The sequence below is a fragment of the Nothobranchius furzeri genome, chromosome 3 (genome assembly GCF_043380555.1).
Source record: "Nothobranchius furzeri strain GRZ-AD chromosome 3, NfurGRZ-RIMD1, whole genome shotgun sequence".
Lineage (NCBI taxonomy): Eukaryota > Metazoa > Chordata > Actinopteri > Cyprinodontiformes > Nothobranchiidae > Nothobranchius > Nothobranchius furzeri.
In genome coordinates, this window is record NC_091743.1 from 82479292 (window position 1) to 82505978 (window position 26687).

The 26687-nt window shown below is 42.5% G+C and overlaps 1 protein-coding gene across 1 annotated transcript in view; it reads right to left on the reverse strand.

Annotated features, from left to right (window-relative positions):
- The window catches only part of LOC107384657 (microtubule-associated protein futsch), a 43971-nt gene continuing 17284 nt past the window's right edge, over positions 1 to 26687 (reverse strand). Inside the window, exons 10-20 of the mRNA XM_054735987.2 lie at positions 25481 to 25722; positions 24886 to 24947; positions 24551 to 24782; positions 22181 to 24306; positions 21882 to 22101; positions 7514 to 7724; positions 5826 to 6014; positions 5526 to 5739; positions 4421 to 4500; positions 4063 to 4119; positions 1 to 1968 (exon numbers count right to left, since the gene is read on the reverse strand). Coding sequence (XP_054591962.2) covers positions 4086 to 4119; positions 4421 to 4500; positions 5526 to 5739; positions 5826 to 6014; positions 7514 to 7724; positions 21882 to 22101; positions 22181 to 24306; positions 24551 to 24782; positions 24886 to 24947; positions 25481 to 25722 — 3610 coding nt within the window. The 3' untranslated portion in view covers positions 1 to 1968; positions 4063 to 4085. The remainder of the gene's footprint in view (positions 1969 to 4062; positions 4120 to 4420; positions 4501 to 5525; positions 5740 to 5825; positions 6015 to 7513; positions 7725 to 21881; positions 22102 to 22180; positions 24307 to 24550; positions 24783 to 24885; positions 24948 to 25480; positions 25723 to 26687) is intronic.

The following is a 26687-nucleotide window of genomic DNA, read 5'->3' on the forward strand; positions in this document are numbered from 1 at the left end:
TCTGTAAAAATATTTCCATTTTATTTTAGAATGGTGTGACAGCACACACTTACACATCACACTGTTGTTGCTCTAGAACAGCATAAAAAACACACAATAGAAAACACAGAGACAACAGCAGCCCTTCACAAAAGTCAGAAATCCCACTGGATGGGTGCCCAGTGAGGACAAAAAAGCCTCTGGATTATGGTGAGGTATGGGGGCCAAAATTAAGACTACTGCCCAGCAGCAGGAGGCTATATAAATTCCGAAGCAAACTACTGATCTGATTAATGATAAGCTGGCGCCGGTAACTGAGAGGCTGGCGCTGCTTACTGAGTAATAGCACCTTTACCGGCGTTACTACTAGATACGCTAGGGACTAGCAGCCCTTGGCTGGTCATTGACTGGTTGGTTCACACACTCACTCTGCTGTCTATTAGCATGGATAGGCTAGTGTTAGCCTGGACGGGCTGGTGTTAGCATTGGAGAGGCTAGCCATTAGCGTGCCTAGGATGGCCACTAGCTGGATTTCCTACCTCCTCGACAGACTATTAGCATGAATAGGCTGGCGTTAGCATTGGAGAGGCTAGCCATTAGCGTGCCTAGGCACGCCACTAGCTGGATTTCCTACCCCCTTGACGGATCTTAGTCATGGATAGGCTGGCGTTAGCATCGGAGAGGCTAGCCATCAGCATGTCTCGGAGAGTCACTAGTCAGCTAGTGGCCAGCCTAGGCACGCTAATGGCTAGCCTCTCCGATGCTAACGCCAGCCTATCCATGCTAATGGTCCGTCAAGGGGGTAGGAAATCCAGCTAGTGGCCAGCCTAGGCACGCTAATGGCTAGCCTCTCCAATGCTCCAATGCAAAGCCCGTCCAGGCTAACGCTAGCCTATCCATGCTAATAGACAGCAGAAGGAGTGTGTGAACCAGTCAATGACCAGCCGAGGGCTGCTAGTCCCTAGCGTCTCTAGTAATAACGCCGGTAAAGGTGCTATTTCTCAGTAAGCAGCGCCAGCCTCTCAGTTACCGGCGCCAGCTTATCGTTAATCAGGTCGGTAGTTTGCTTCAGAATTTATGCAGCCTCCTGCTGCTGGGCAGTAGTCTTAATTTTGGCCCCCATACCGCGCCATACTGGATGACTAATAAATGTCAGGGCCGTCTGGGCTTTCCGGTTAAAAAGCAAAACAACAACCAGACAATCATTAACCTGCACAAAGAGAAATTTCAAGTAAAAAGAAATTAAGAAAAGATATATTGAAGCAGAACTAGACCGGGTCTAACCGAGATCGCCGAGGTAACTAATGTTACCAAGATACCAGGAATAAAACATCCTTGTAGGTCTCATGCACAACCCACATCATGGGTAGGATCCAAACTCTGCAGGAACAAAACAATATTTTTTACTGTTGAAGTTAGTTCTGAAAACACAAACACAAGACGAGCTAGACAACTCAGAAAGGTCCGAATCTACCACTCACACAGAAATGTAAACATTCGAGACAGCAAAGCAGAACGGAGCTCAGGTGTTAATGAGTGAATTTACAGGAGAGCAGATTTACATCAGAGACTCTGAGGTTCTTCCCATCACACTCCAGAAGAGCTAACAGAGCAGTGAAGGCACCGACAGGGAGAGACGCTGCAGGTCACCGCTCCAGAAACACAAGAAAACACCAGAATGGTTTCCTCAGCAGCAGGGGACACCGGCCGGTCAAGTGTAAGCAGATTATCCAACAGGAAGTGTAAAACACGTCATCAGCAATGAAGGTGATCAGCGGTTTGAAATGAGCAAGTCAAGTGTTCATCCAAAATACAAAAAACAAAAAACAAACAAAACAAAAAAAAAGTAAAAATCAAGTAAAGAGAAGTCAAAGTTCACTTCCATCCCAGGAGGAAACAGAAAGAATAAAAAACTCCAACATCTGTCAGCATCTAGTCACCTCCAGTCCATCCAGAGGGTAAAGTCCTCCTCATTTCTCCTGGTAAAGTCTGGGTTCAGAGGGAAAATGGTGTTAAAACAACAAGCTTTACATAAAATTAAAAAAACAATCCTTTAAATTATAAGTTTCCCATTTCTCCCCCTAGTGGTTTAACCGTCAGGCTTCGTTCGGGACATTTTTGTACATTTGGGCAGGTTTTTTTTTTTTTTTTTGCTTTTCTTTTGGATGCCATTTCAACATTGTTTGTGCATATGGTACAAAAGTTAGTCGCAAAACCTCTCTCTGGATAAATTTTGAAATTCAAATTGCAATTTTGAAAATAAACCAAGGGAACACTATGAAAAAAAAATAAACCCACTATACACTTGAGTCTTTATAGGACAAAAACGTCCGCTGGTAAAAATGGCTATAAAAATGTATGCATTAATATTTTCTTTTGCTTTTTTTCATAGTTCTGTTAAACAACTTCAGCCCTGCTCAAAATATAAAAACTTCCACTATTTTGAGGATTCTAATCCTTCAAATATTGGTTTGATTACTCAAAGTCATTGCTATAATTTATGAAAAAACACGAAAAATTTGTTATTTTCCCAAAAAATAAAAACTTTTTCTTCCTGATGCATTTATTATAAATCAGTCTTGGTTACGTTATGAAATATCTAATAAATAAAAATGTTTGCATCAGTAGCTTTTGTGTAAAAACAGATCGATCTGAGCGGACAAAAACGTCCCATTGACTTCCATTCAAACCACAGTTTTCGATCCTGTAACATCTGCAACAAATACTCCTGCTTTCTGTGATATCAGGGTTTCATTTTGGAGAAAAGTAGTCTCTAATTTCCCTCTGGGATTAATAAAGTATTGATTGATTGATTGAAATGTATGGTTTTTATTGTTCACCACCATATTCAGTCCTTTCTCTCCATATGTGGCCCAGGCGAGAAACTCTACACATTTCTTTAGATCTTCTGCTGTTTGTACGGAAGTCAAAAGGTCAACCAGACCTCTGGTGAGTATGTTTATGTTTATGTTTATGTTTATTTATTTGGCAGACGCTTTTATTCAAAGCGACTTACAATTTATAACCTATAGATAAATAAATGATAAATGATAAATGGCCCACACTTGTATAGCGCCTCTCAGAGTAAGGACTCCAAAGCGCTTTACACTACAGTGTATCATTCATCCATTCACACACACATTCACACACTGATGCTGATGAGCTATGATGTAGCTACAGCTGCCCTGCGGCGCACTGACAGAGGCGAGGCTGCCGAGCACAGGCGCCACCAGTCCCAGCAGGTAAGGTGGGTTAAGTGTCTTGGCCAAGGACACAACAGCAGAATTCTCTGTCCGGAGCCGGGATCGAACCTGCAACCTTCTGATGACTGGAAACCCACTCAACCTGTTGAGCTACTGCTGCCCCATGTTGTGATCTGTGGGGTAAACCAGAGTACCCAGAGGAAACCCATGCATGCATGGGGAGAACACGCAACTCCACACAGAAAGGGCGCAGCCGAGTTTGTAACCTGCAACCTTCGTGCTGCAAGGCAACAGTGCTAACAACTGCGCCACCATGCAGCCCAGTAGATAAAACACAGTTTCACTCTCTCACTGAACTTCAAAGTGTAGAAAACAAAATCAATTGGTATGTTATTGCACCTGGCTGGAGCTCAGATACCATCAAACACTTTGTAGTTTGATTATCTGGTCAACTCAATTCCGTTACAACAAAGGAGCAAGATAAGTATGCAACTTGTTCTGGATTAGATCCTGCAGCCTGAAACTTCTGGAGAAACTATCTGTCTGATGTGGACTTTGTAGTGGAGTCAGATTATTCTGTTTCCTCTACTTCAGATCTTTCCTCTGAATGTGAGAGGAGGTTAATGAGTCATGCTACAGGATAGATTTCAAAAAGTGGGCATACCTTGTTTCCAACTACTGCAGACTTTCTAATACTGGAAGTTAGATTTTTGGGCATTATGCCATCACCAGTATTTACAACATGCAATAGTATTTTCCTTTCAAGTTCTTCCAGTTCAAAGATACAATCTGATCTGGCGCTGGGGTTGATGGGTAGTGTAGTTTGTTTATCCACCTGTGAGGTTAAACTGAACTAAATAAAGAAGAGCACTACAGGTACCTGGAGGTCTGACTGCTGAGCCGTTATGTAGTGGAGCTCCCTCTCCTCTCCAGGAATCTGCAGGATTAGTTAGGTTAGATTGTGGCAGACAGACAAACCACAAAATCATGCTGAACATAAACAGAGAAACAGGAGTGACAAGAAGAAGGCCTTCACTGTTATTTCTTTGTGGTTTTACTAGTGGTCAAAGTGGAGAAAAGTTGTCAGATTGTCCATTTGTTTTAAAAGGTTTCCTTCAACAAATATGATGTCATAATAAAACTCAAACTGAGTTAAAAGTGTTGAGTTTCTGCAGTTTGTTCTTCATTTGCTTAGAGTTGATTCTTTCATCATGTTTCATACAAAAAAAAACACTCACACTTGAGTCTGGCGCATGAAGTCTGCAAAGCGCTGATCTCTGGAACACAACTCAATGATTCTGAGACGCTCCTGGATCTCCTGTGGAGAGGTCAAAGGTCAGCGCACAGAGATCAACTTTATGTAAGATCCCAGCAGGAGGAGGAAAAGGGGGAGGCTGAGCTGCAGGTAAAAATAAGAGCGTAGTACAGACATCCTACTGAGCCTGAAAGCGTCTGAGCCAAAGAAACGTCACAACATTGAGTCAGCTCTGCCAGAAGAATTCAAATCACCCAACCGAATGAAGAAACCGAAGCTAAAGCTCCGAGGTGGAGAAAGTCACTTGACAAACAGGAACTCTCTGGAAAGCCCCTTGAGAGTTCACCAAACCAGGAACACTGACACAAACTACAGCAGATAATAAAATGCTGAGGATGGTCAGGAACCATCTGAATTTTAATAAATAGTGAATTATAATTAATCTACTGTGGTTTCAGGCTGTTGCCTGTTGGACATACATTTAGGACCAACTGTTTTGTCTTAAATTATGGTACAAATAAATCTTTGCCCTGAAAAGAGCTTTGCAGCCTTCTTGAAATATCAAAAGTAAAAGAACCTGATCTTTGTTCAGCTATTATATAATCTTCCGTTATCCATTATGCTTTGAGAAGCTTTGTGTACTTGTGGTGTTCCCCAGGGATCCACCATTGGGCCACTTCTGTTTTACATTTATAGGAATGAACTTATAAATGGTAAATGGCGTGTATTTGATATGGCGCCTTCTAGAATACTGGAACCCCCAAGGCACTTTACAACACAATCAGTCATTCACCCATTCACACACACATTCACACACTAGTGGGGATGAGCTACAATGTAGCCACAGCTGCCCTGGGGTGCACTGACAAGAGGCGAGGCTGCTGACCGTTGGCACCACCGGTCCCTCCGATCACCACAGGCAATGGGGGTTAAGTGGCTTGCACAAGGACAGTGACAGACTGAGCGGGGCTCAAACCTGCAACCTTCCAATTATGGGACGAGTACCTTACTCCTGTGCCACCGTCTTCCACAAATAAATAGTTGAATTTTATTTAAAACAAAAAGTATGTATGTTTGTGGTTTCTTACCTCTCTAGTCAGCGTTGTGTTTTGAAGGATCTTCTGAATTTCTTCACTGTTTAGGTCACTGGAGCTATCCTGGGGGAGGGTGGAGTCACAGCAGTAATGGTACTGAGGTGGGGTATCATCGTAGCGATGGTAGTACTGGGCAGTGACTGGGTCATTCTCATACATCTGGTTAAACTTGGTAGCACTTTTCAAAGTTGGAGCACCATCCCCCTGTCTAGAAGAAAAGGAGGGATAACTTTAATGCTGAGAAGTAAATATTCAGATCGAAGGTGACTTTTAAATGTCAGCAGTTTTGTTCACCGAAGAGGATTCTCGGAGTCCTCATCATCATACTGCTCTCTGAGCGTTCTAGCAAGGAAGATGATGATCCCACCAGCCACCAGGAGGAAACCAGCCACCGAGGCGATGGCGATGCCCACCACCAATGGCTCAGAGACGTACTCTTCACAGTGCTCCCCACGATACCACCAGTTCTCTCCTACCCGACACCTGTAGAAAACAACAGGTTTGATCTTGCCTAAAACTCATCGGAAACATCTCACTGTGTTCCTCAGATCACAGCTTCAGCCTCCTTTTAAAAACATATCCTCTTGTATGCAGATGATACTATTATTTATGTATTTTGTATTTTTTTCATCTAGGTTCACCAATTCCCCTAAGAACTCTATTCAATTGATGTTTATGGCATTTATCTGACAGATTAATTGATAACCATGTATCTGTACAAACTTTACCAATATACAATTGTTATTTCTATGACTTTATATCAGGGCCTTTCTCACAAATAGATGAGTCTTAATAAGCCTTTACCAAGTTGTTGATGGTATTTTTAATAACCTCTCCTTAACATTTCAGTCAGCTCAACCAAGATGACTAGCTTTTTAGTCAGATTTGCAAGTTCAAACTCCTCTTACTATGCCAAGCAAGATGTAAGGAAGTTAAAGGTACAGTGTGTAAAAAAAAACTTGACTCTTTAGCGCCATGCAGTTCAGAATTGGTATTGCACATGGTCGCCCATACACATAAAAGGTCAATTTGTAATTTCCTTCTCCCCTTTCAGCTGAACACGCAATCCAGCAATCACATGAGGTTTGAACAGGGCAAGCAACCCAAGGGGAAGAAGCAGAATTTCCCCAAACCAAGGCTGCCATAGAGAAAACTGTCACCATCCCATGCACAATGTTCAGAGGGAGGAGAACTTTCATGTCAAAGCGCAAATGTGAAACTGAACATTATATCTTGTATTTGCATAAACTGCTTCCATATTTCCAGATGGCACATGTATATGAAAAAATATAAAATTTAAATAAAAAAGAAATAATTAAAATAGATGAGAAATATTAACTCATTCACTGCCAGCCGTTTCCTGATCAAAAAAGCCCTTCACTGCCAGCGTTTTCACTATTGTTTTAAGAGTCACAGAACGTTGCGCTCTATGATGACGCCAATGCCTAAACTAACAAAACAAAGCGGAGACTCACCTCTTACATCAGGAAGAATCAGCGCGTTTCGAGCACTATCCATTCTTTCATAATCCGTTGTCGAATTGTGATCGGCAGAAGCTTTTCCGGTTCACGCCTCACTTTTTTTTTTACGGCGGCGGCCCAAAAAGATCTCCTAACACATGGATTTTCTGCATCCTGATAACGTGATGTGTGATTTAAGCGGATGAAGATCGGCTTTAGAGCTGGGATGTTTGTTCTCACGGTGCGGGGCTTGTTCTGATGCCGCACAGTATAAAAATGCAAATGACTACTTTAGTCATCATTGGCAGTGAACGGTTGGATTTAAAATAACGACATTAGTCGTCAATGGCAGTGAATGAGTAAATGAAAGTGGAAATGTTTATGAACGAGATACACAGAATTTGATAGTAAACAAGTAGAAATATTACACACTGTGTCTTTAAGTAGTGGTTGACTTTTCTAAAAGACAAAAGTTTTCCTATTGTTAAGTTTTAGGTCAAACAGCATAAATTCCACTCTCACCTGCAGATGGCGCCCTTCTCAGGAATTATGTCACATTTGCCATCGTTGAGGCAGAAGTCATGCTGGACCTCACAGATGCTCTGACATGGTAAGTCGTCAACACTCAGGTAGCCAGGGTCACAGACACACTCTGCTTCACCTGACCACTGGTTCACCTTGCACTTGGAAAACTCATTACACGCTTGGAACTTACAGGGGTCTGCTCGATCACCTGAGAAACAAGAGAAATACGTAAATGTTGGATGTTTTAGGGGAACGAGACTAACTTACTGCAGCTGTAATATGATAACAGAATCAGATGAGAGACAGCTAAAAACAGATTTACAGAAATGGACACTTTGCTTAAAAGAAACACTAAAGAATTTTTAACATTTTAAGCTATTGCTTTCAAACTTGCTCCTGTGATTCTTCAGCCATACCCTGTAGCAGATTCACACTGGACAGCAGTCTGCAGCCCTTTGCTGACCAGAAATCGCACTTACAGCTTTTTGGCATGTGTAGGTGCAATAGATGGAGCTTTCTACCTGCTTCACAGCAGTAGCTGTTTACTCTACTGGTAGATAATACAAAGGCTAGCTGTTAGCTTTTATTTGCTGGCATCATGGTGGAGCCTGGAAGTAAAAGTAAGAGAGTAATGACTTTGAAGGCGAAGCAAAGACTTAAAACGAGAGTGAACATGGTGGAGTGGCCTATACACTCAATAGAGGGCGTTAAAGGAGGCAGCAAAATCAGGGAATGGTGGTGACCTGGCTTTGTTGCTTCTTCACTTGTAAGTAATAATATTTTTGTCCAACAGTGTGGATCTTTTCATCTTGTGGCTTATTTTAGTATCAGTTGTCTTGTGTTAGCGTTAGCACTTTCCACTTTCAACCAGTAGGAGGATGAAGCAGAAAACATATTTTGTGTAACTTTACAGTGGTGTATTCTTGACCATGATGATGCAACAGTAGATTTTGCGAGAACCCAAGAACAGGTCTATAGGGAGCCTAAGTCCCTTCCACACCAGGGGTCCCCGGAAAAACGAAAAAATGCATGCAAGTCAATGGGGCTAAAAACGCTATTTTCTAATTTCACTTGATTTGCGCCATGGATTTCACATATGATGTCCGTGAATTTTAAAGACGTATTTTGATACCAAGAACGTGCTTATTTTCGAACGGGGGGGGGGGGGGGGGGGGGGGAGACGTTATTTTAAGTTTTATGTGAAAATAAGTCCAGGACTCCGAATGCGCTTCACGAAAGTAATGTCATCGAACCAGACACGGAGAAAACTGAGGGAAAAGGGCTGTAAATTCAGCAAACTTCCCACAGGAGGAAAGAACCACCATAAATCTGGTCATTTGGTAGGTAGCAGCTACGCTAACGGAGAGGAGATTATGTGGTGACGTCACATATGCAACGTGGTGTGTAGTCATGCTAATTACGAACTTTTACAAGCTAATAAATCTCAAAGTACATGACTGGCGTGGTCGAAACACCCATCATTACTTTTTATTTAAATTGCAGTACAACATATGTGTGATCCATGGCCTAAGGCTAAGCAGATTAGAAAATAACATTTTTAGCCCCGTTGACTTGCATTCATTTTTTCGTTCTTCCGAGGACCCATGGTGCGGAAGTGACTTAGGCCCCCATAGGCATATTTATTCTTGAGTATTAAGTATTAAGTATTTATTAAGTACTTATTCGGCATGTCTCAATTCTGTTCAACTCTGTTTCAATGTGTTTCTATTACTAACAGGTGCCAGGTTGCCATTCCTTTTATAGCACTGCCTTTGATGTGGTTCCAAGTGTACAGAGCAGGGCAGAAAACGTAATGTCAGAGACTTTCAGGCTAGAGGGTGGAGAGTAACCCACATGCCTTTGTACGTCCGCCTTTCTCTGTTGGAATCAAAAACCACCTGAACCATGTAGGGCAGAGTACAGTCTAGCCAAGTGCAGCCATGCTGAGCAATGACAAAGAGCCATTAGTCTGCCAACTGGCTTCATCAGTTAAATATAACCAATGATCTTCTTGTCTTTTGAGACAACTTAAGGTCAAATCAAGGCGCAAAGCTTGGGTTTTGGACCAAACTGAGTTTGACACTTGTGTAAAACTTAAGACACAGGGCAGGGGAGAGTGATAGGAGAGGTTGTTCAAATATGGAAAAAAGAGTGGGGTGGTCAACCAGACACAGGAGAAAAGAAAATCAAGAAAAAGGAGAAATCTTGGTGTGAGCGTGGAGGGGGTGGTGAGTTGGGGGAGGGGGTTCTGTTATCTAATATTATCTCATCCCCTGCCCAGGCAAGGACTGCCACCCAAACATAATAGAGATAGGAGTGGTTGCCCAGATACCAGAAGGGATCAGAGGACCATGAAGTCATCTCCCTTCCTGAAAGATAAGGTTAAGTCATCCTCATACAAAGAAAGTTGTGATTGGGTTCAATCCTTTAGGCTGGTTTGTCTGACCCAGTCTACACTCACTGGCCACTTTATTGGGTACACCGGTCCAACTGCTCATTAACACAAATTACTAATTAGCCAATCACATGGTGGCAACTCTACGCATTTAGGCATGTTGACATGGTGAAGACAATCCACTGCAGTTCAAACCGAGCTTCAGAATGGGGAAGAAAGGAGATTAAAGTGACTTTGAACGTGGCGTAGTTGTTGTTGCCTGACGAGCTGGTCTGAGTATTTCAGAAACTGCTGATCTTCTGGGACTGTCACACACAACCATCTCTAGGGTTTCCAGAGGATGGTCTGAAAAGGGAAAAACATTCAGTGAGCGGTGTTCTGTGAGTGAAAGTGCCTTGTTGATGCCAGAGGTCAGAGGAGAATGGTCAGACTGGTTCGAGCTGATAGAAAGGCGACAGTAGCTTATATAACCATTCGCTACAACCAAGGTCTGCAGAAGAGCATCTCTGACCACACAACACGTCGAACCTTGAGGCAGATGGACTACAGCAGCAGAAGACCACACCCGGTGCCACTCATGTCAGCTAAGAACAGGAAACAGGCTATGATCCATTCCACACAGGCTCACCAAAGTTGGACAATAGAGGATTGGAAAAATGTTTCCTGGTCTGATGAGTCTAGAGTCAGAATTTGGCGTCAACAACGTGAAAGCATGGATCCATCCTGCCTCACATCAATGGTTCAGGCTGCTGCTGGTGGTGTGATGGTGTGGGGGACATTCTTTGGCACACTTTGGGCACCTTAGTACTAATTGATCATTGTTGCTAAGCCACAGCCTACCAGAGTATTGTTGCTGACCATGTCCATCCCTTTATGACCACAATGTACCCATCTTGTGATGGCAACTTCCAGAAGGATAGTACACCATGTCATAAAGCTCCAATCATCTCAGACTGGTTTCTTGAACATGACAGTGAGTTCACTGGACCCAAATGGCCTCCACAGTCATCTGATCTCAGTTCGCTAGAGCACCTTTGGGATGTGGTGGAGAGGGGCATTCCCATCATGGATGTGGAGCCGACAAATCTGGAATTTAACCACCCACCTGTCTAAAAGCATGCTGTTGAAATGTAGTGTTATGTATGTAACGTGATGAGTCATTTCTACCCTCTAACAGCTGTTTCCTTTTGACACAGTGTCAGAGTGCATGAAACAGCCTCAAGGTCATGCATTCGCTTCTAAACTGTTTACGTTCCAGCAATGAAGACAGAAGAACGAAGAATGAACTATTTTCTTTTAATTAATCAAAGAACTCTATTTTAATAAGCTAATCCATCAGTGTTAGTCAATATAATAAGATGTGACCGACCTGTGAAATTAAAATACTAATTACTAAATTATGATCCTAGAAAATAAGTCTGTGACTTTAAGGATTCCAACAGGACTCATTTCACGTAGTGTTAAAAAGACATAACACATTCTTTCACTGATCCAATCATAACCTTACAGATCTGACGGAGGCGTGCTTCTGACGGTGTTTGGTCATTTTCATTCGACAATAAACCATAACATCCGAGGTATAAAACAGATGCCACGTCAGCTCTAACCTAAGTTCAAGAGTTCCAGAGCAAGCGTCGGAGTGGCCAATCCGACCTTTAACTCTTCAACCGAAAGAACCAAGACAAGCTGAAAAATCCAGTCGCTATAACAACCAGCGGCAACCACAGCTCCTTTCAGAATAAAAGCTCCACCGACCCAGGCTGGGTCTGAACAGACGCCAATAAAACAGCCGTGTGCCGGAGGTAACTCAAGACGGGTCTGGTCGGAACCGCGACTTTTTCTACCAGCTCGGTTTCCAGAGAGGGTCCGCTGGGCCTCGACATTCCTGATCTACCAGAGGACTTCCCCAAGGCAGGTAGACCCGGCTTGATGGTGTCTCATGCAGTTCTGAAACTAACCCAAGCTTATTTCAAAACAACATCTTCAGTTCCCGTCAGAACTAATCGCTTCTTTGGATTTGCTGGTTCTGATTTACATGACACGTCATCCATTCACCGTCTCATCCATTTTTAGTTACACTGTACACTTAGTTCTGAAGTCAGCCTAGTTTAAAGAGCAAGTAACGTCTACATCAACTTTTTTTTGCTGATGAACTGTATAAATGAGTGTCTAATAGTGTTTTAAATGTGTGTGTATTCATCATTTTAGCATTTTGGTGCATTTTCTTTAAAAATTAAAAATTCTGCCTAAATACCACAGTATAGTGCCACCTTCAGCTTAAAACATAGAGTTTGAGCCATTTTGAATACACTTTAGCCAATGGCTAAAGAGAAAGATACTACGTAAACCAGTAGAGTACTACGTAGCAGCTCTGTGTCAAAGTTATAAAAGCATCGAGAGTCTCGGCCACGCCTTGTGGCGAGTTGGGAGTTGGATTTGCAAGCGAGTGTCGGACGGTTAGCGGTAGTTCAGCATTAGCATACAGCATTAGCATATCCTAATCTTTAGCATATCTTTTAGTGTTATACATACTTATTTAGTGTTAGCTTGGCTGTTGGATATTGTAGTTTAGTTAGTGTTTAGCTGTTAGTGTGATTAGGAAAGTAGTTCGGGTTTAGTGCTCCTATCGTGTTAGTATGGTGAGAGGGTGTAGTGTAGTGGGTTCGGTGGCTCTGTGGGGTTGCACTCCTTTCCGCTGGACTTAGAAATTAGGCGCCAGTGATTGCGCGTAATCGATGTACTGGAAAACAGTCAGCTCCCGCCTGGTGCTGTAGTTTGCAACCAGCATTTTACCCGTGATTCCATCGCCAACATGATGGAGTTTGAACTGGGTTATTCTGCACGTCTCCGTTTGAAGAGGGAGGCCGTGCCCACCGTGGCTCTTCCACGATTTAGATGCAGCCCACTGACTCTGCTCCCCCACCATGGCGGGCTCCAGTCTGAGGAGAGTAAGCTAAAAAAAAGTTATAACATCTTCTAAAGACAATTCCCTACCTAAATGCAAAGTTTGAGAGATGTGGATCACTTCATTTAGCTAATATCAGTCTGCACTGCCTTCGGGCTAATTTGTCAAGTTCACAAAATGTGGAACGGGATGTAAGGTTAGAGTCAGCGGCGAATCGGAACATATCTCGAAGCCCTGGCCGACGAAATGGTCCACATGACTATTACTGTCAGGCTCGGAGAAAATTCGGGTTGTTTTTGTGTCAGTCTGTAATTCTGATAACAGTGGCTCTAACTAACGCAGCACTAGTTGACAGACAGCATTACAGCGTGAAATCCAGCTTTACACCACAACGTGACCCGGTTCTGTGAGGAATTCTGTTCAGGAGGTCGCATTTCAGGCTCTTCACATCATATGTGACTGACTTTTACGTTATAATAACGATCACACACTAGGAATGTTATAAAGCACCTATATAGGACAGTTTCTTTTGTATATTATCTGACTTTATAAACTCCAACAACAATGTGCTTCTATTTTTTTCAGGCTAAATCTACCCAAGACATTGGCTGTCAGACTGATTTAGTAATCTGCAAGAATGCATTTGTCCAGGCTGACGTGAAGCCTTACCGGCGTATCAAAGGTGAATTATTTTTAATAATCTTCTATGTAAACATTTTATTATCACCTTCTAGTTTTAATTTGTTTCACAGATTATTGTTACACGTGATTTTATGCTCTTTTAAACATTTATAAATGTGCTGTTTCTTTGTTTTTACATAACCACTCAGAATAGAGTTCACAGCCTCAGTGTGTCTTGTGACACAGGGACCATGATGGAAATTCATCTTCCAGAAAGTCCCAGAGCAGCGTCCACACCCCTGAAAAGACCAAGATGTGAGGTGTCTGCTGTTGATTCCAGCTTCCACCTCAGTGACAGTGCAAGCTCAGTGAACTGTTCAAGGTAAAAAAAATAAATAAAAACATTTCAGAATTTTAAGATATTAACAATTAAATAAGTATGTGATTACATCATGACATCATGAAGGAGGCTAGCGATTCTGCCCCTGTGACACTTGGTGGTGATGTGTGAGCTGATTCACCTGGTAAATAACTTTTACATTAAATATTTTGTTCTTTGCTATCAAAAGTAAATTAACTAATAACCTGCATTATTGCAGGACACTCAGCAAAATATGGACTCTACACCATGAGGCAGGCACACGTTAATAACTCTATAACAGCACATAAGGTGAGCAACACCACATATTATTATTGTTATTACTGTACACTGTCCTGGATTTCTTTCTGCATCTCATCATTAGTCTGGCTGATCACCTGAAAACTCATGTCATCTGGTTATGACAGCATGAGGATGTCCTCACACACCTGTAACCTATCAGCTCATCTGGCAGAATAGAGAGAAGAGGCAACACCACATCTCCTGTTCCTGGAAAGCCTTCAGCCATCCTTTGATGACTGAGAACCTCCATCAGCTCTGTCTCCTGTCTGCCTACAATTATTATAATAAATATTGTGTTTGACAAGTTTTTTGTGCTGCCAAATGTCTTATTTTGATTCCAGTTTTTATAATTTAATGGATATTTATAAATTACATTATCACATTTTTGTTGCATGTTTAACTAGCTCTATTGTGATGAATTAAACTAGCACCTCACTGTTAAAAGCTCGTTTTAATTTCAAGCATGTTTAAGTATTTATGGACATGAACAAAAACAGGAAATATATAAATTGAGATTTATTTAATTAATATAACAAATAAGGGGGAAAGAGTCATTGAAAGGCACATTCTTCTGGAAGCTCCTGATCCTGACAACACCAGCAGGAGACCAGCTGCAGACACCAGAGGATCACCTACGACCAAGAGAGCAGCTGGTATCAGTAAATGAATAATGAAATCAGGGCAGTTTTAGTGGGCTGAACACATTACAGAATAATTTTCTCATGGGGTATTTTCATAACTTTATGCAGCAGACTAACTTGAGCCCAGGGCTCCTGGAGAGCTGATATCCAGCACGTTTCAGTGGTTTTCCTGCTTTAACAGGTTATCATTATTTTGTTTTTATAAAGCTAGAATGGGGATTTGAATATATTCCCAGACATTTCAAACATGATGTAAAAATTATGGAATCGGTATGCTATTCTAAAATTTTGTTTAAGTTCAAAGGGTTTGGGGGGCTGGGCTTATAAGCTTATGCTTCTGCCTGCACCCATTCTTAGCATTGTGTAAGTTGTGTGTTTGCTTGTAAACCTGCAAATGTTTCTTTGTTATACTATTATGTTGTACTATTGATTTTAATTTCTCATTAAACTTCTCAAACTTCTCAAAAAAAAAAGATTAGCTGTTAAGCAGCTCAGCTATTTGTTGCTGATTAAAACCAGGTGTGTTAAAGCAGATATATCTCTAAAACATGCTGAATACTAGCTCTCTAGGGCCGTGGAGCCAAACCCTGCAGCTAACCTAATGCTATGGCTAACGGCTACTTACCATTCAGAGCTGGATCTGTTGGGTCAGTTCCGGTAGTTTCAGGCAACTCACAAGCTCAAAACAATAAGGCTCAGGTCCGCTTGTCTCCTCCAAATAGACTTGGTTCCTTTCTTCTCAAGTGTCTGGGTAAGGAGGGGGAGAAACGTCCTCCACTTCTAATGACTGCTCAGAGTGAAGGGAGCTAGCATCATCTCGTTACCCATCGTCTTCGTCACTGCCGCGGCTTCGCCCTCTCGGTCTGCCAGGCAACGCCTGTTGCAGTTTTTAAAATTGATACGTGGGTGGAGAAGGACTCTGAGGCACACTTGACCCGCTCTTTAATTTGTTAGTAATAAAATTCTTAACTTTTAAACTTGACTCTCTCTATTCTGTTGTCTCTGAGTGAATACATAACGGTTACATAATCTCTGTATTAAAAAGATCCAATCTTCTGGTTCAAATAACCCTCGATCCGTAAGGCGGATTTCATATTTCCTATGGAATCCCGCGCCTTACGGCTCATTAAATAAAATGTAAGAACCTCTCATTTTCCTTACATGTATTTTTGAGTGGCTTGTGAATCAGACATAGGCAACCCGAGGGCTGCTATCTCGTTAGAACCAGTGGGTTTTCTGTCCTTTTGACAGAAAGAAAAAGTTATTGTCACGCAGATGACCCCACGCAACCCTCTAGCCGGGTCATGACCCAGTATGGTCGGGCATGTGCTTGTGCAATGGAAAACCTGTCTGCACAGTACAGTGAAGATGACGGGAGTAAACTGATTATCGTGAGTTCAGACTGCAGTGACTCACAGTTGTAGATTAGGTTTACTAGTCTGTCAGGAGCTCCTATAGATGGCTCAGACAGATTAGAGAGTTGCAGCTCAACAGCGATGCTGAAAAGAAGGAGGTATCCCTCAGAGGACATCAGGTAAAATGTCCATTTATGGATGTTAGAGTATCTCCAGCTCACTAATGACCATGAGTAATCTGTAGCATTTAAACATTCTTAAACCTATATTAATCTAGTTTGTGTCCTGCTGAGGGCCGTACAACAACAGATTAACACGTCTAACAGACACTGTTCTCCAAATAACACTTTTTCAAATCAGTAATCATCAATTGTAGAATTTTGAAGGGTTGTGATCTTGAATCTTTTAGAATCTGAATGTTTTTCATGCAGAAACCTCTCTAAAGTTTAAATTTCACCACGATCAGTTTATACTTTTATTTTGTTATTTTAAAGAAGAAATGTTAAATCTTATTGTGTTTAACTAATCAATTATTGTTGGTGTTTTTCCCAGGTTGATGACCGCAGATCCAGCTTAGCTACAGCCACTCTAAGTGAGATTTGATTGTAAACAACTTGACAAACACGTGCCATCAGGAATAAGTTCTTCTGATTAACATTTTAAAGGCCAGAAGCGAGGCAAACACCTTGTGTTCAAACAGATGGAGGTAAACAATAAACATGACAGCAGTGAGTAAGTGTACATGCTGCTGCTCACGTTCCACTCAGACAGATTATCTCAGGTATTAGATCAGATCCTAACAGGTGAAAGGACACCGAGAACAAAGTGAATATACCCACAAATAAACTAAAGCTGGCTGAACTACCTCCACGTCTCCACACCTTGTATTGCTTATTTTACATGTAGACAAGATTACAGCTTTAAGGGGAAAGATGACTATGATGGAGGAGATGAGATCATCAGGATGTGTCACTCAACAAATCCATTAATATGATCCTGGAAGAAGGTCACTGACTAGAGGCCAAACAAATGTAGGTCTTTCAGTCTCGGTCAAAACCCCAATCCACACTGGAGGCATGAGCTGCGCGGAACGTCTCTGCATCTAATAGAATCCGTCATAGTCTATAGCAGCAGTTCCCAATGCTTTATGCTTGAGGACCTCCTGACCATGTCCAAGACAAGCCAGGACCCCCAACCACAGCTCTACCCATAAACACATTCAAAGTGATCAATTAAACACTCTGTAGGGACATATAGTTATAACTAATGCAGCACTTGCATTATACAATTGGATGTGTTATTGGGTTTTATAAATGTAATTTTTACAAATATAATCTTGGTAACTTCACAATCTCAGCACAGACAAAACTGTGAGGACCCCCTTCAATTTTGGCGGGGTCACTGACCCTAGGTCAGGAACCCCTGGTCTATTGGGTTAATCCAAGCCGGCCGCTATGCGGAACATTTCGCTAAAGATAGGATTGGGTCTTTTTCTGTTGTGAGCAGCTTCTGGGACACATTAATTTCTGCAGTTAACTTAGAGCTAGACAGGAAATCACACATGGTTTCAGTGAAAAAAGTCGTTTCATTTTCTAAATAAAAACTATTGCAGAGGAGTGATTTCTTATCCACATATGTGTGACCTAACAGCTTATTTTTCCCTGCATCTTTTGAGAAGCGCAACGGTGTTTTTTTCATGGCTTTAATCCTGGCAGTGGAGAGGCACAACATTATTTATGACACCAAACAGCGATATTAAACTTGATCTGATTCTTCTTCTTGGTTTAATGGCGGATAGCATAATCAAACTGTGACTGGTGAGGTCATGATGCTAATTAAGAGGTGCAGCATTGCTTTTAAAACAAGTGACATTAATTACAGCACAGCTAAGGCGGATTTATGGAGAGGCATTAAAGAGGCAAAAGGGGTGTTTAGGAGGGAGGTTGAAGCCCATCTGAATGCAGGATGTGGGAAGAATTACAACAGCTCACCAATCACAAGGACATGCTCAGCAATATCACTGGTGCTGACAATTAGTGTGAGGAACTCAATTTGCCCGCTTTGAGACGACTAGCCCTGTTGCTGCCTCCCTCCCTGCTCCACTCTCTGTCTTTACATGACTTCTCTCTGCTGTAACATGATATCAGACAGGTGAAGAGGTCTGCGAAACCAAGAAGGCTCCTGGCCTAGGCCGGTGCAAATCAGCTTATGGGGTTGTCACCAAAATGTTCAATCTTCGCCTTTCACAAGCCTACACCCAAACCTGCAATAAATCAGCTACTACAATACCACTCCTTAAAAAGCATGTGCCTCGGATCTAAACTACAGACCAATTGCTGTCACTACCATCGCAATAAAGTGTTTTGAGAAAGTGTTTCTGCAACACATCAAAGCATTTCTTCCTCCCAACTTGGATCCACATCAGTTTACTTTTAAACCCAAAAGATCTACTGAAGGTACAGTCTCCACAGCCAGCCAGAAAGCCCGGAGCCATTTAGAACATCAACAGAGATATGTAAGAATGGGCCCTTACACCTCATCTACCGTGACATGAGCACTGGCACTCCACAAGGTTGTGTTTGAAGCCCACTACCTTACACATACAGTACATATGACTGTGATTCTGTGCACCCATCTAACACCATAATTAAGTTTGCTGATGACACAATTGTGGTTGGACTTGTCTCGGGTGACAATGAGTCAGCTTATAGGGATGAAGTGCACAGACTTACAGTTTAATGCTCAGAAAACAACCCACCTAAATCCCAGTAAAACCAAAGAGATGGCTGTGGACTCTGGGATAAAGAGACCAGGACCCAGCACCCCTGTACATTAAAGAGGTGTGGTTGAAAGAGTGGGGTCCTTTAAGTTCGTCAGAGTACAGTATGACCACTACAGTGAAGAAGGCTCATCAGAGGCTTTATTTCCTGGGAGTTTAAAAAAAAGCAAAGACAAAGAAAAGGCTGCTACGGTCATTTTACTGCGCTGTAGTGGAGTCGCTCCTGACATACTGCCTTGCAGTGTGGAACTCTAGTTCTGAAGCGGACAAAAATCAAAGAGCATTGACAATGACAGAAACAATTATAAGCTGTCAGCTGTCTCTCCTGGAGGACATTACCAAAGCTTGTTACCTCAACAGAGCAAAGACAGTTTTCATCTGGACCACAACCTTTTCGAGCTGATGCCCTTGGGCAGGAGGTACAAGGCAGCCAAGGCTCATGCAAAAAGACCAGTAGACAGTTTCTATCGGACGGCCTTAAGAGCATTAAACCACACGTGTCAGACACAAGGCCCGCGGGCCAGATGTGGCTCGCGAGAGCTTCAAGTGTCTTAAAATAGGTCTATGCCGCTTCAAAGCATACATTGACTATAAACTACATTTCCCATAATGGCGATTGTGTTACCACTGCAGTGGCAGTATTTCGCGACTAGGTCGCAGTGTATCCAAATTCGTGTTAACTTAATGCAACAAGTGAAAATAACTGTCCAGAAATGATCCCAAAATGTCCAGGAAGAGAAAGATCGATGCAGAAGGAAGGGTGTTTCAACAAAGATGGAACATGTTTATGCTTCAAGAAGAAAAACCAGTGTCTTTACAGTCATTAGCGCCCATGCTACTAGCATCAGCGTCTGCAGCGGTACCGTCCCACGCATCGGACAAACTGAGAACACTCCTCTTACTCAGCGAGTTTACTCAGAAATTGGCCCACTTTGAAGCCCAGAAATGGATTTTAACCGCTCAGTAATCTGCTGCTGACAGAAAGCGCACAGACCTTCCAGACCAAGATGATTTAATGACACGCTCAGGTCAGTTTGACTCGATGGCTGCTGCAGTGTTTATCTTTCCACACTGACTGCATGGTCCAGCTGCTCAGACTTATGTGAGCAGCCTTGTTCCAGATGAGCCAGTTCTACGGAGATTAGATCACCGGTGATCGGCGCGCAGTGAATGCCGGTTAGATTTGTGTCCGACTTGACGCTAACTCGATGCCGACTTGCTCTGATGTCATGCATATGTACGCAAAGATAACTTCGTGAGATCAAGGCAGCCGCAGATTTTGGAACCAGGTGCTCACACCCCTGTATTAAACAATCCATGCCAAAGCCCCCACACTCACATAGGACGGTCACAGCCTTCCATTTTGTATTTGCACCTTGTCTTAGGAGTATGCATGATTTTAGTACATATGAATCTGTAGGGCTGCTCGATTATGGCAAAAATAATAATCACGATTATGGTGACTGAAATTGAGATCACAATTATTTAGGACGATTTTTCTATTTATGTTGATTTTATTTGTTTTTATTCAGTCATAAAATTGCTCAGGGTGCAATCAGGACAAAAATAAATAAGAAACAAGATGATCACTAAAATAACTTCTGATTCCCAGTATAAAAAGACCAATATACTTATAGCTCATAGTCTATGACCCAAGGGCTATAGACCTTGGTTTAACTCATTTAAGTCTAACCAGTACAGACCCAAATACCAATATCTTGCAAATACTGACAGCAAGAATTATACAGTGGCATTTATAACAAATAAACGCAAATAAATTGATGTTCACAAAATGTTGCATAACATTTATTTAAGTTGTGTCAAGCTGCTGTAGGAGCGTGCACTAGCACCATGTCCTCAGAGAGATTAGTTATTATTTATCAGCGTGAGGAACTTATTCTACCTTATTTATAAACTATTTATTTACAAGTCCATCAGTTAATGTAATAATTGTCCCAACCACAGCTGCAATCCCCCACCCCCCAACCCGGTCTCACAGCAATCGGGGCAAGCTGCACGTATGTTTAGCGCGCCGCACACGCACATTTAGCCGTTTTTAGCAGCTCAGGAGCCCGCAGGTACAGTGTGTGTCACTCACTCTGGTTAATCCAACAGGGAACCGGCTCCGAGAGCCGTTTCTTTAGCGACCGACACATCACTACATCATTCCCTTTCCTAATGTCCTGAAGAACGGTCCGGAGCGCAGGCGGAGTGTTTAGCTAACCTGCAGGAAACGTCGACGACAGTTATCCAGAAAGTAGCTAAGAGTTACCAGAGATGTTTCTGAGGTGTTCGTTAGGTACTTTTAAGATTTAAAAAGTCAAGAAGGGGGTCTGAGAAGCTGTTAGAAATAGCGTCAAAGTCGCTAAGTTGGCAACACCCTAGGAGGAGCGCTTCATTTGCAACTCAGGGCAGCGCAAGTGGGAGGAGCAAATAATCGGCTTGTTTTGTTTTTTATAATCGTTCAAAACTCGGATCGTAATCGTGATTAAAATTCGATTAATTGAGCAGCCCTATGAATCTGTATGTTTGGTACTTGTGTTTTTATCAACTTTCATTATTGGTTTTATTCTGTTTTAACATAAAGCAACAGCATTTCTGCTTATCTTTTTGTTGTAAGGCTCTTTTTAATTGACAAGTACTTACTTAGAAGAAGTTTTGGGGATTATGGTAAAATAGTATTTCTATATAACAGACCTAGATCCTAGAACTCCCCAAGGCACTTTACACCATATACAGACATACACACTAGACACCACTGGTCCTTCCGACCACCCTCAGCAGGCGAGTGTTTTGCCCAACAACACAATGACTGCGGTAGCTTGAATGTGGAATGAACCTGCAACCCCTTGATTGCGGGGCAGGCACTTAACTTCTCTGCCACCATCGACTGATATCAAAACAATGTCAGCATTTCCTTAATCCCTTGTGAAAATTAGCTTCTACAACAACAGCTTCCTATTTATGTTGTATAAAGACTTAAAGGGTTGAAGTTCTCCCAGCTGTACCTGATTCAACATCAAGGGAGTGCTTGTCAATGGCCAGGTTCATTGTCTGGTAGGCATTGTTGGCAAAGTCCTCCAGGATCAGGTAGATGATGTTGGTGACCTCTTTAGGGACTGGTTTACCAAACCGCATTCGGCTGTTCACAACAATGCTGCCATTCCTGAAGTTGAGGATCTCCAGGTTCTGGAAGTTGCTCAAGTTGGACTGTAGGTATGGGACAAGCTGCAAAGCAAAGACAAGAATTTACTTTAAACATCTAAAGCTCAAAGTGAACTCATTGAGACATATTCTGAGTTCTCACCAGTTCCACAAACCGTTGTTCAAGAGCTTTATATTCTGAGGAGCTCTTGTTAAAGAGGTCCATGGAGAACACCATGTTGGTGACCCTCAAGCTGAAGAAAACTGTCAGATCTCTGCCTGGCCTGGTCGGTAAAGCAAAGGCCTGAAGGTCGGATCCCTGATTCTCACTGGAGAAACCACTACTCTCACCTTCGCTCGCCCCAGTACCATACTGGAATAGATCAATGCTGACACCAATTCTTGGAACGTCCAGGATATCCTGTTCAACAGGTTGGAGGTCAATCACAGGAGTGCTGCCATTCACCTTCTTGAGAGAGGAAGCTGGTGTTTGAAGGATAATGCCATCTACTGCCCCTTGTGAAAGTTCTATTTCTCCAGAAGGTTCTGTTTTCGTTCTGAAAAGTTCTTCTTCCTGTCCTACAGGTTTCTCTAATGACCCTGGGTCACTTTCAGAAGGCTCCACTTTACTTCCTGTTGGTTCCACTTCTCCCTTTGAAGGTTCAGCTTTTACTACTGAAGGTTTAACTTCTCCTGAAAGGTCTGCTTCTAAAAGCTGTTCTTCTTTAGTCAAATGTTCTGCTTCTTCTTGAGAAAATTCTTTGCTTTCCATTTCAGAAGGTTTGAATTTGCCTTCTTGTCCAGAAGTATCTACATCTGAAGGTTCTCCTATAGCTTGTGAGGGTTCCTTTATGACCTCTGAAGTTTGTACTTTGACCTCTGAAGGTTCTGCTTTGCCTTCCACAGAGCTTGCTTTTGTTGTTGCAGGTTGTAGTTCCACGCCCAACTGTTCTTTTGTCCCTCCTGAAACTTCCGCTGTGGTTGGACCCAAATCTTGGTCAGGTAATGAAGAGTCTGGTGATCCCTGGAGATCATGTAGGGCACTTTCCATTTTGCCCACTGATGTAGATTGAGAGCTATCTAAGGACTGAGGGCTTACAGGAACTTCAGTCCCTTCTTGGTGGTTTTGATCTACTTGGTGAAACAGATCTTCATCTTCTGGCACTGAGTCAGACACTCGAGTGAACGGCGAGTCCTTTTCAGGTGAGAGCACGAGGCTGCTGCTGTGGTCTGGAATAGGAACAGGACTTTTTGTTGTTGTGAAAATAAAAACCTCGTCTACGACAAGGTCTTGGTCTGGGGCTTTGGTAGGTCCTGCAGATGTACCAGACTCTAAATGCTGTTCCTCTAAGATCTGAACCTCTTCATGGATTCTTGTCTCGATAAGTGGATGTTCAGGCTTATCCGAGAAGACCTCATCAGTGACAGATTCAGAGCTAATGTCACTAACTGTAACTGAGTGGACTGGGACAGGAGGAGGTAAATCCTCTATCTGTATCTCCTCTGGAAGGGCTTCTGAAGATTTTGAAGGGGGTGTGGTTTCTGATATCTCTGCCACAGTTTCAGCAAGCACTTCAGTCTTCACGGTGGTCTCCTGAAGGCTAATAGTTGAACTAGTTGGACCAGGAACCTTCTGAGTGTCAGATTCAGGTTGAGGAGAGTCTGTGACCGATGAAGGAACAGTATGAGTTTCAGTCAGAGAATAGTCTTCGTGAAAACCAGATGCTTCCTCAGCGTGTACAGAAGCTTCTTCACTGAGGGTTCTCTTTGTGGAGAAGACAGGTATCTGGGTTGGGGTTGAGTCTTGTGGTTCTGAGCTGATCAGTGGTGTCAGTAGAACATCATCCAGAACAGGTTCCTCTGAATGTTCCTTCAAAGTTAGTTCTTCGAAAGCAGACGTGGTCGTTTCCCGTAAAACGCCAGTCCCTGTGAATTCTTCTCTGTCAGAAACTAAATCTTCTGCTTTTGATGACAACGTCTCTACAGCAGTCATGTCCTCATCTTCCACCTCCAGGTCAGGAGGTGGAAGAACCTCCAGGCCCCCATCACCCCTGTTATAAATCATGTCAGATGACTCTGCAGTGTGCCAGATATCAGAGCCTTGACCATCTCCAGAGAACCCAGAACCAGATGAGTCCTCAAAGTTATCCTTAGAGGATGTTGTTCTCACAGTGGGAGGAACTCTGGAGGAATCTTCAGGAGGAACCAAATGGACCACTGTCTGGGTTTCATCTCCAGAGTTGGGAGTGTTGCTGGGGAGGAATTCCTCTTCTTCCAAGCTTCCTCCATCTGTAATGACAGAAACACAGGAGAAGGTTTAAGGTGAGGATCCTCACGTCTAAAGAAATCCCTCCTGGAGCTCACAGCCCTGATGGGACCTGCTTGCATGTGAGCTTGAAGAACATCAGATCAAATTTAGGTTTTAGAGATTTTATTTGAAAAAATATTTAAAAAAAAAAAGATCATGATGTTTTTGTTTCTTGATCCAGAACTTCACCACATGTCAGTACAGGTATCTACAGATGTTCCTGACCTTTTGACAATGGTGCCAGGTCTAAGGTCTTTCCCAGGAATTCTGCTGAGGATGGAGGAACTGTGCTCTCCTCAAACATGAACACATCGTTTTCGCTCACTGCCTCAGTCTGTGGCACTTTCCACTGGTCAAAGGTGTCAAACAGGAAGTCCTCCTTCTTCAGGAAAACGTCGCTGACATCAGTTTCATGACTCGGAGCATCAGGAGGCTTCTCTGCAGCGAGGATGTTATCCTGAGAATAGACAAGTGGGGAATCTTTCAGTCTGTGATCAGTTATTTAGTCCGGACTAATTCATGTGGAGCTTGAGATCTCGTGGAGTTTAAGGTGGACCCACCATGTTGTTGTAGGAATCAGCTGGTTTACTTGTAGGTTTCACAGGAGGCAACACGTTCTCATCTACAGGTAGAAACACCGTTAGAGTTTCGTCGAATGGGTCAGAATGTTCAGCGTGTCAGCTGGACAAAACAGATTACCGTACTTTCCGGACTAAATCGCACTTATTTTCATAGTCTGGCTGGTTCTGCGACTTGTATATCAAAATGACTTGTATACCAAATAATGTTTACCGCGTTGCTGCGGGCCGGCTCCGGACCAGGAATGAGCTCCCCTGCCCGCTGGGAGGGTTTCAAACACCGCCATCCTCTGCTGGAGACCGCGGCGCACTGCTGCACACACCGCTGATGCAACAGCTGGTTGTTAATTCTGCTATTATTACCGGTACTCGTCTTGCAATGTGAAATGCTTGCTCTCAGATTTTGTAAGAAAAATAATAAAATTTCACCCCAAAATGTGACATTATATATATGTTTTTTTCTTCTTCAATATACATTTTATGGCTGGTGCGACTCCAGAGCGACTTATACTCCAGAAAATACGGTAAACGTGTTCTTTGGCCTCTTTTTGGAGGAACCTCCAGAACAGTTACATACCGGGTTCCAACGTCTCCAGGCTGGTGTTGGCCAGGAAGTCGTCTTTGTGCAGTGCCTCAGTGATGTAGTTACGGAGGTCTGTGATGGTGTAAATGACGGTGGGCTGTTCAGCAGCTCCCAGGTAGCTCCTCTCCACCAGGTTGTTCTGCAGTGTGATGAAGTCCAGGGTGTCGGTGGAGATGCCACCACCATCTGCCTCCACCTCCAAAACGATGGCGTAGTGCACCTTAACCACCAGACCCCTGGTTCCCATACGCAACCAAACAAGTCACCAACAGGTCAGGGAACAAAGAAATACAGAGAGATGACACAAAAACATCAGAAAATAAAAGATTATAAAACAAAAATTCATTTAATGATCCAAATAATAAAAATATATATTCATCTGCAAATGCTCCATTAAAGCTGTAATAGCAAATCTGGAAAACAAATTAGCTTAAAACATTTTTTTTCATGCCTCTTAACAACGTTCTAACGTTGTATAGCTATACATATATTGTGGGGATTAAAGGTGTGGTTCACTCATTTAATCCATACATTTGGATCAGTCTCTAGTAGGAATGAATGTGTTGTAAGTCGTTCTCGGGGGTGGAAATATAGCAGTGCACCATTTGCAGCAGCTAGCAGTGAACCACATCACACCTGAGCTTCAAACGACAAGCTTTGTCGTTTTATTTCCTGATATTTTGAGTCCCAAAAAGAAAAACACCATTTGAAGTCACAAACAACAAAAGATGTTTGGAGCTAGAAAGCAGCGACTGGTGTTCAGCAATCTCTCGTTTCATCTGGCAACACGGGTGTCCGGTTTTGGCCGAAATGTTTCTGGGCAATTATCCAAGGGGAAAGGTGAGTGTTTGTGTTCAAAGCCTAGCTTGTTCTGTAGATTTGCTAAAGCAGCTTTAAATGCCAGCTGATGACCCAGAAAATATTGAGAAATAAACGTTTTCATTAATAAAGTCTATTTTTACAAAATGCTCTGAAATATTGTTTTAAATCTCAAAAATTACATAATTATCTGAGATAAATAATAAGAAAATAAACAAGGAAACTTCAAAGAGAAAAAAATTAAGAGAATAATAAATATTTTCAAGAAAAATTTACATTTCAGGAAACTTTCTGTTACTTTTCAAGTAAATAAATTATAAGATCAAATGTAAAACATCTAGTATATGAAACTTTAAGCTGGAGTGAGAAGATGGTGACACAC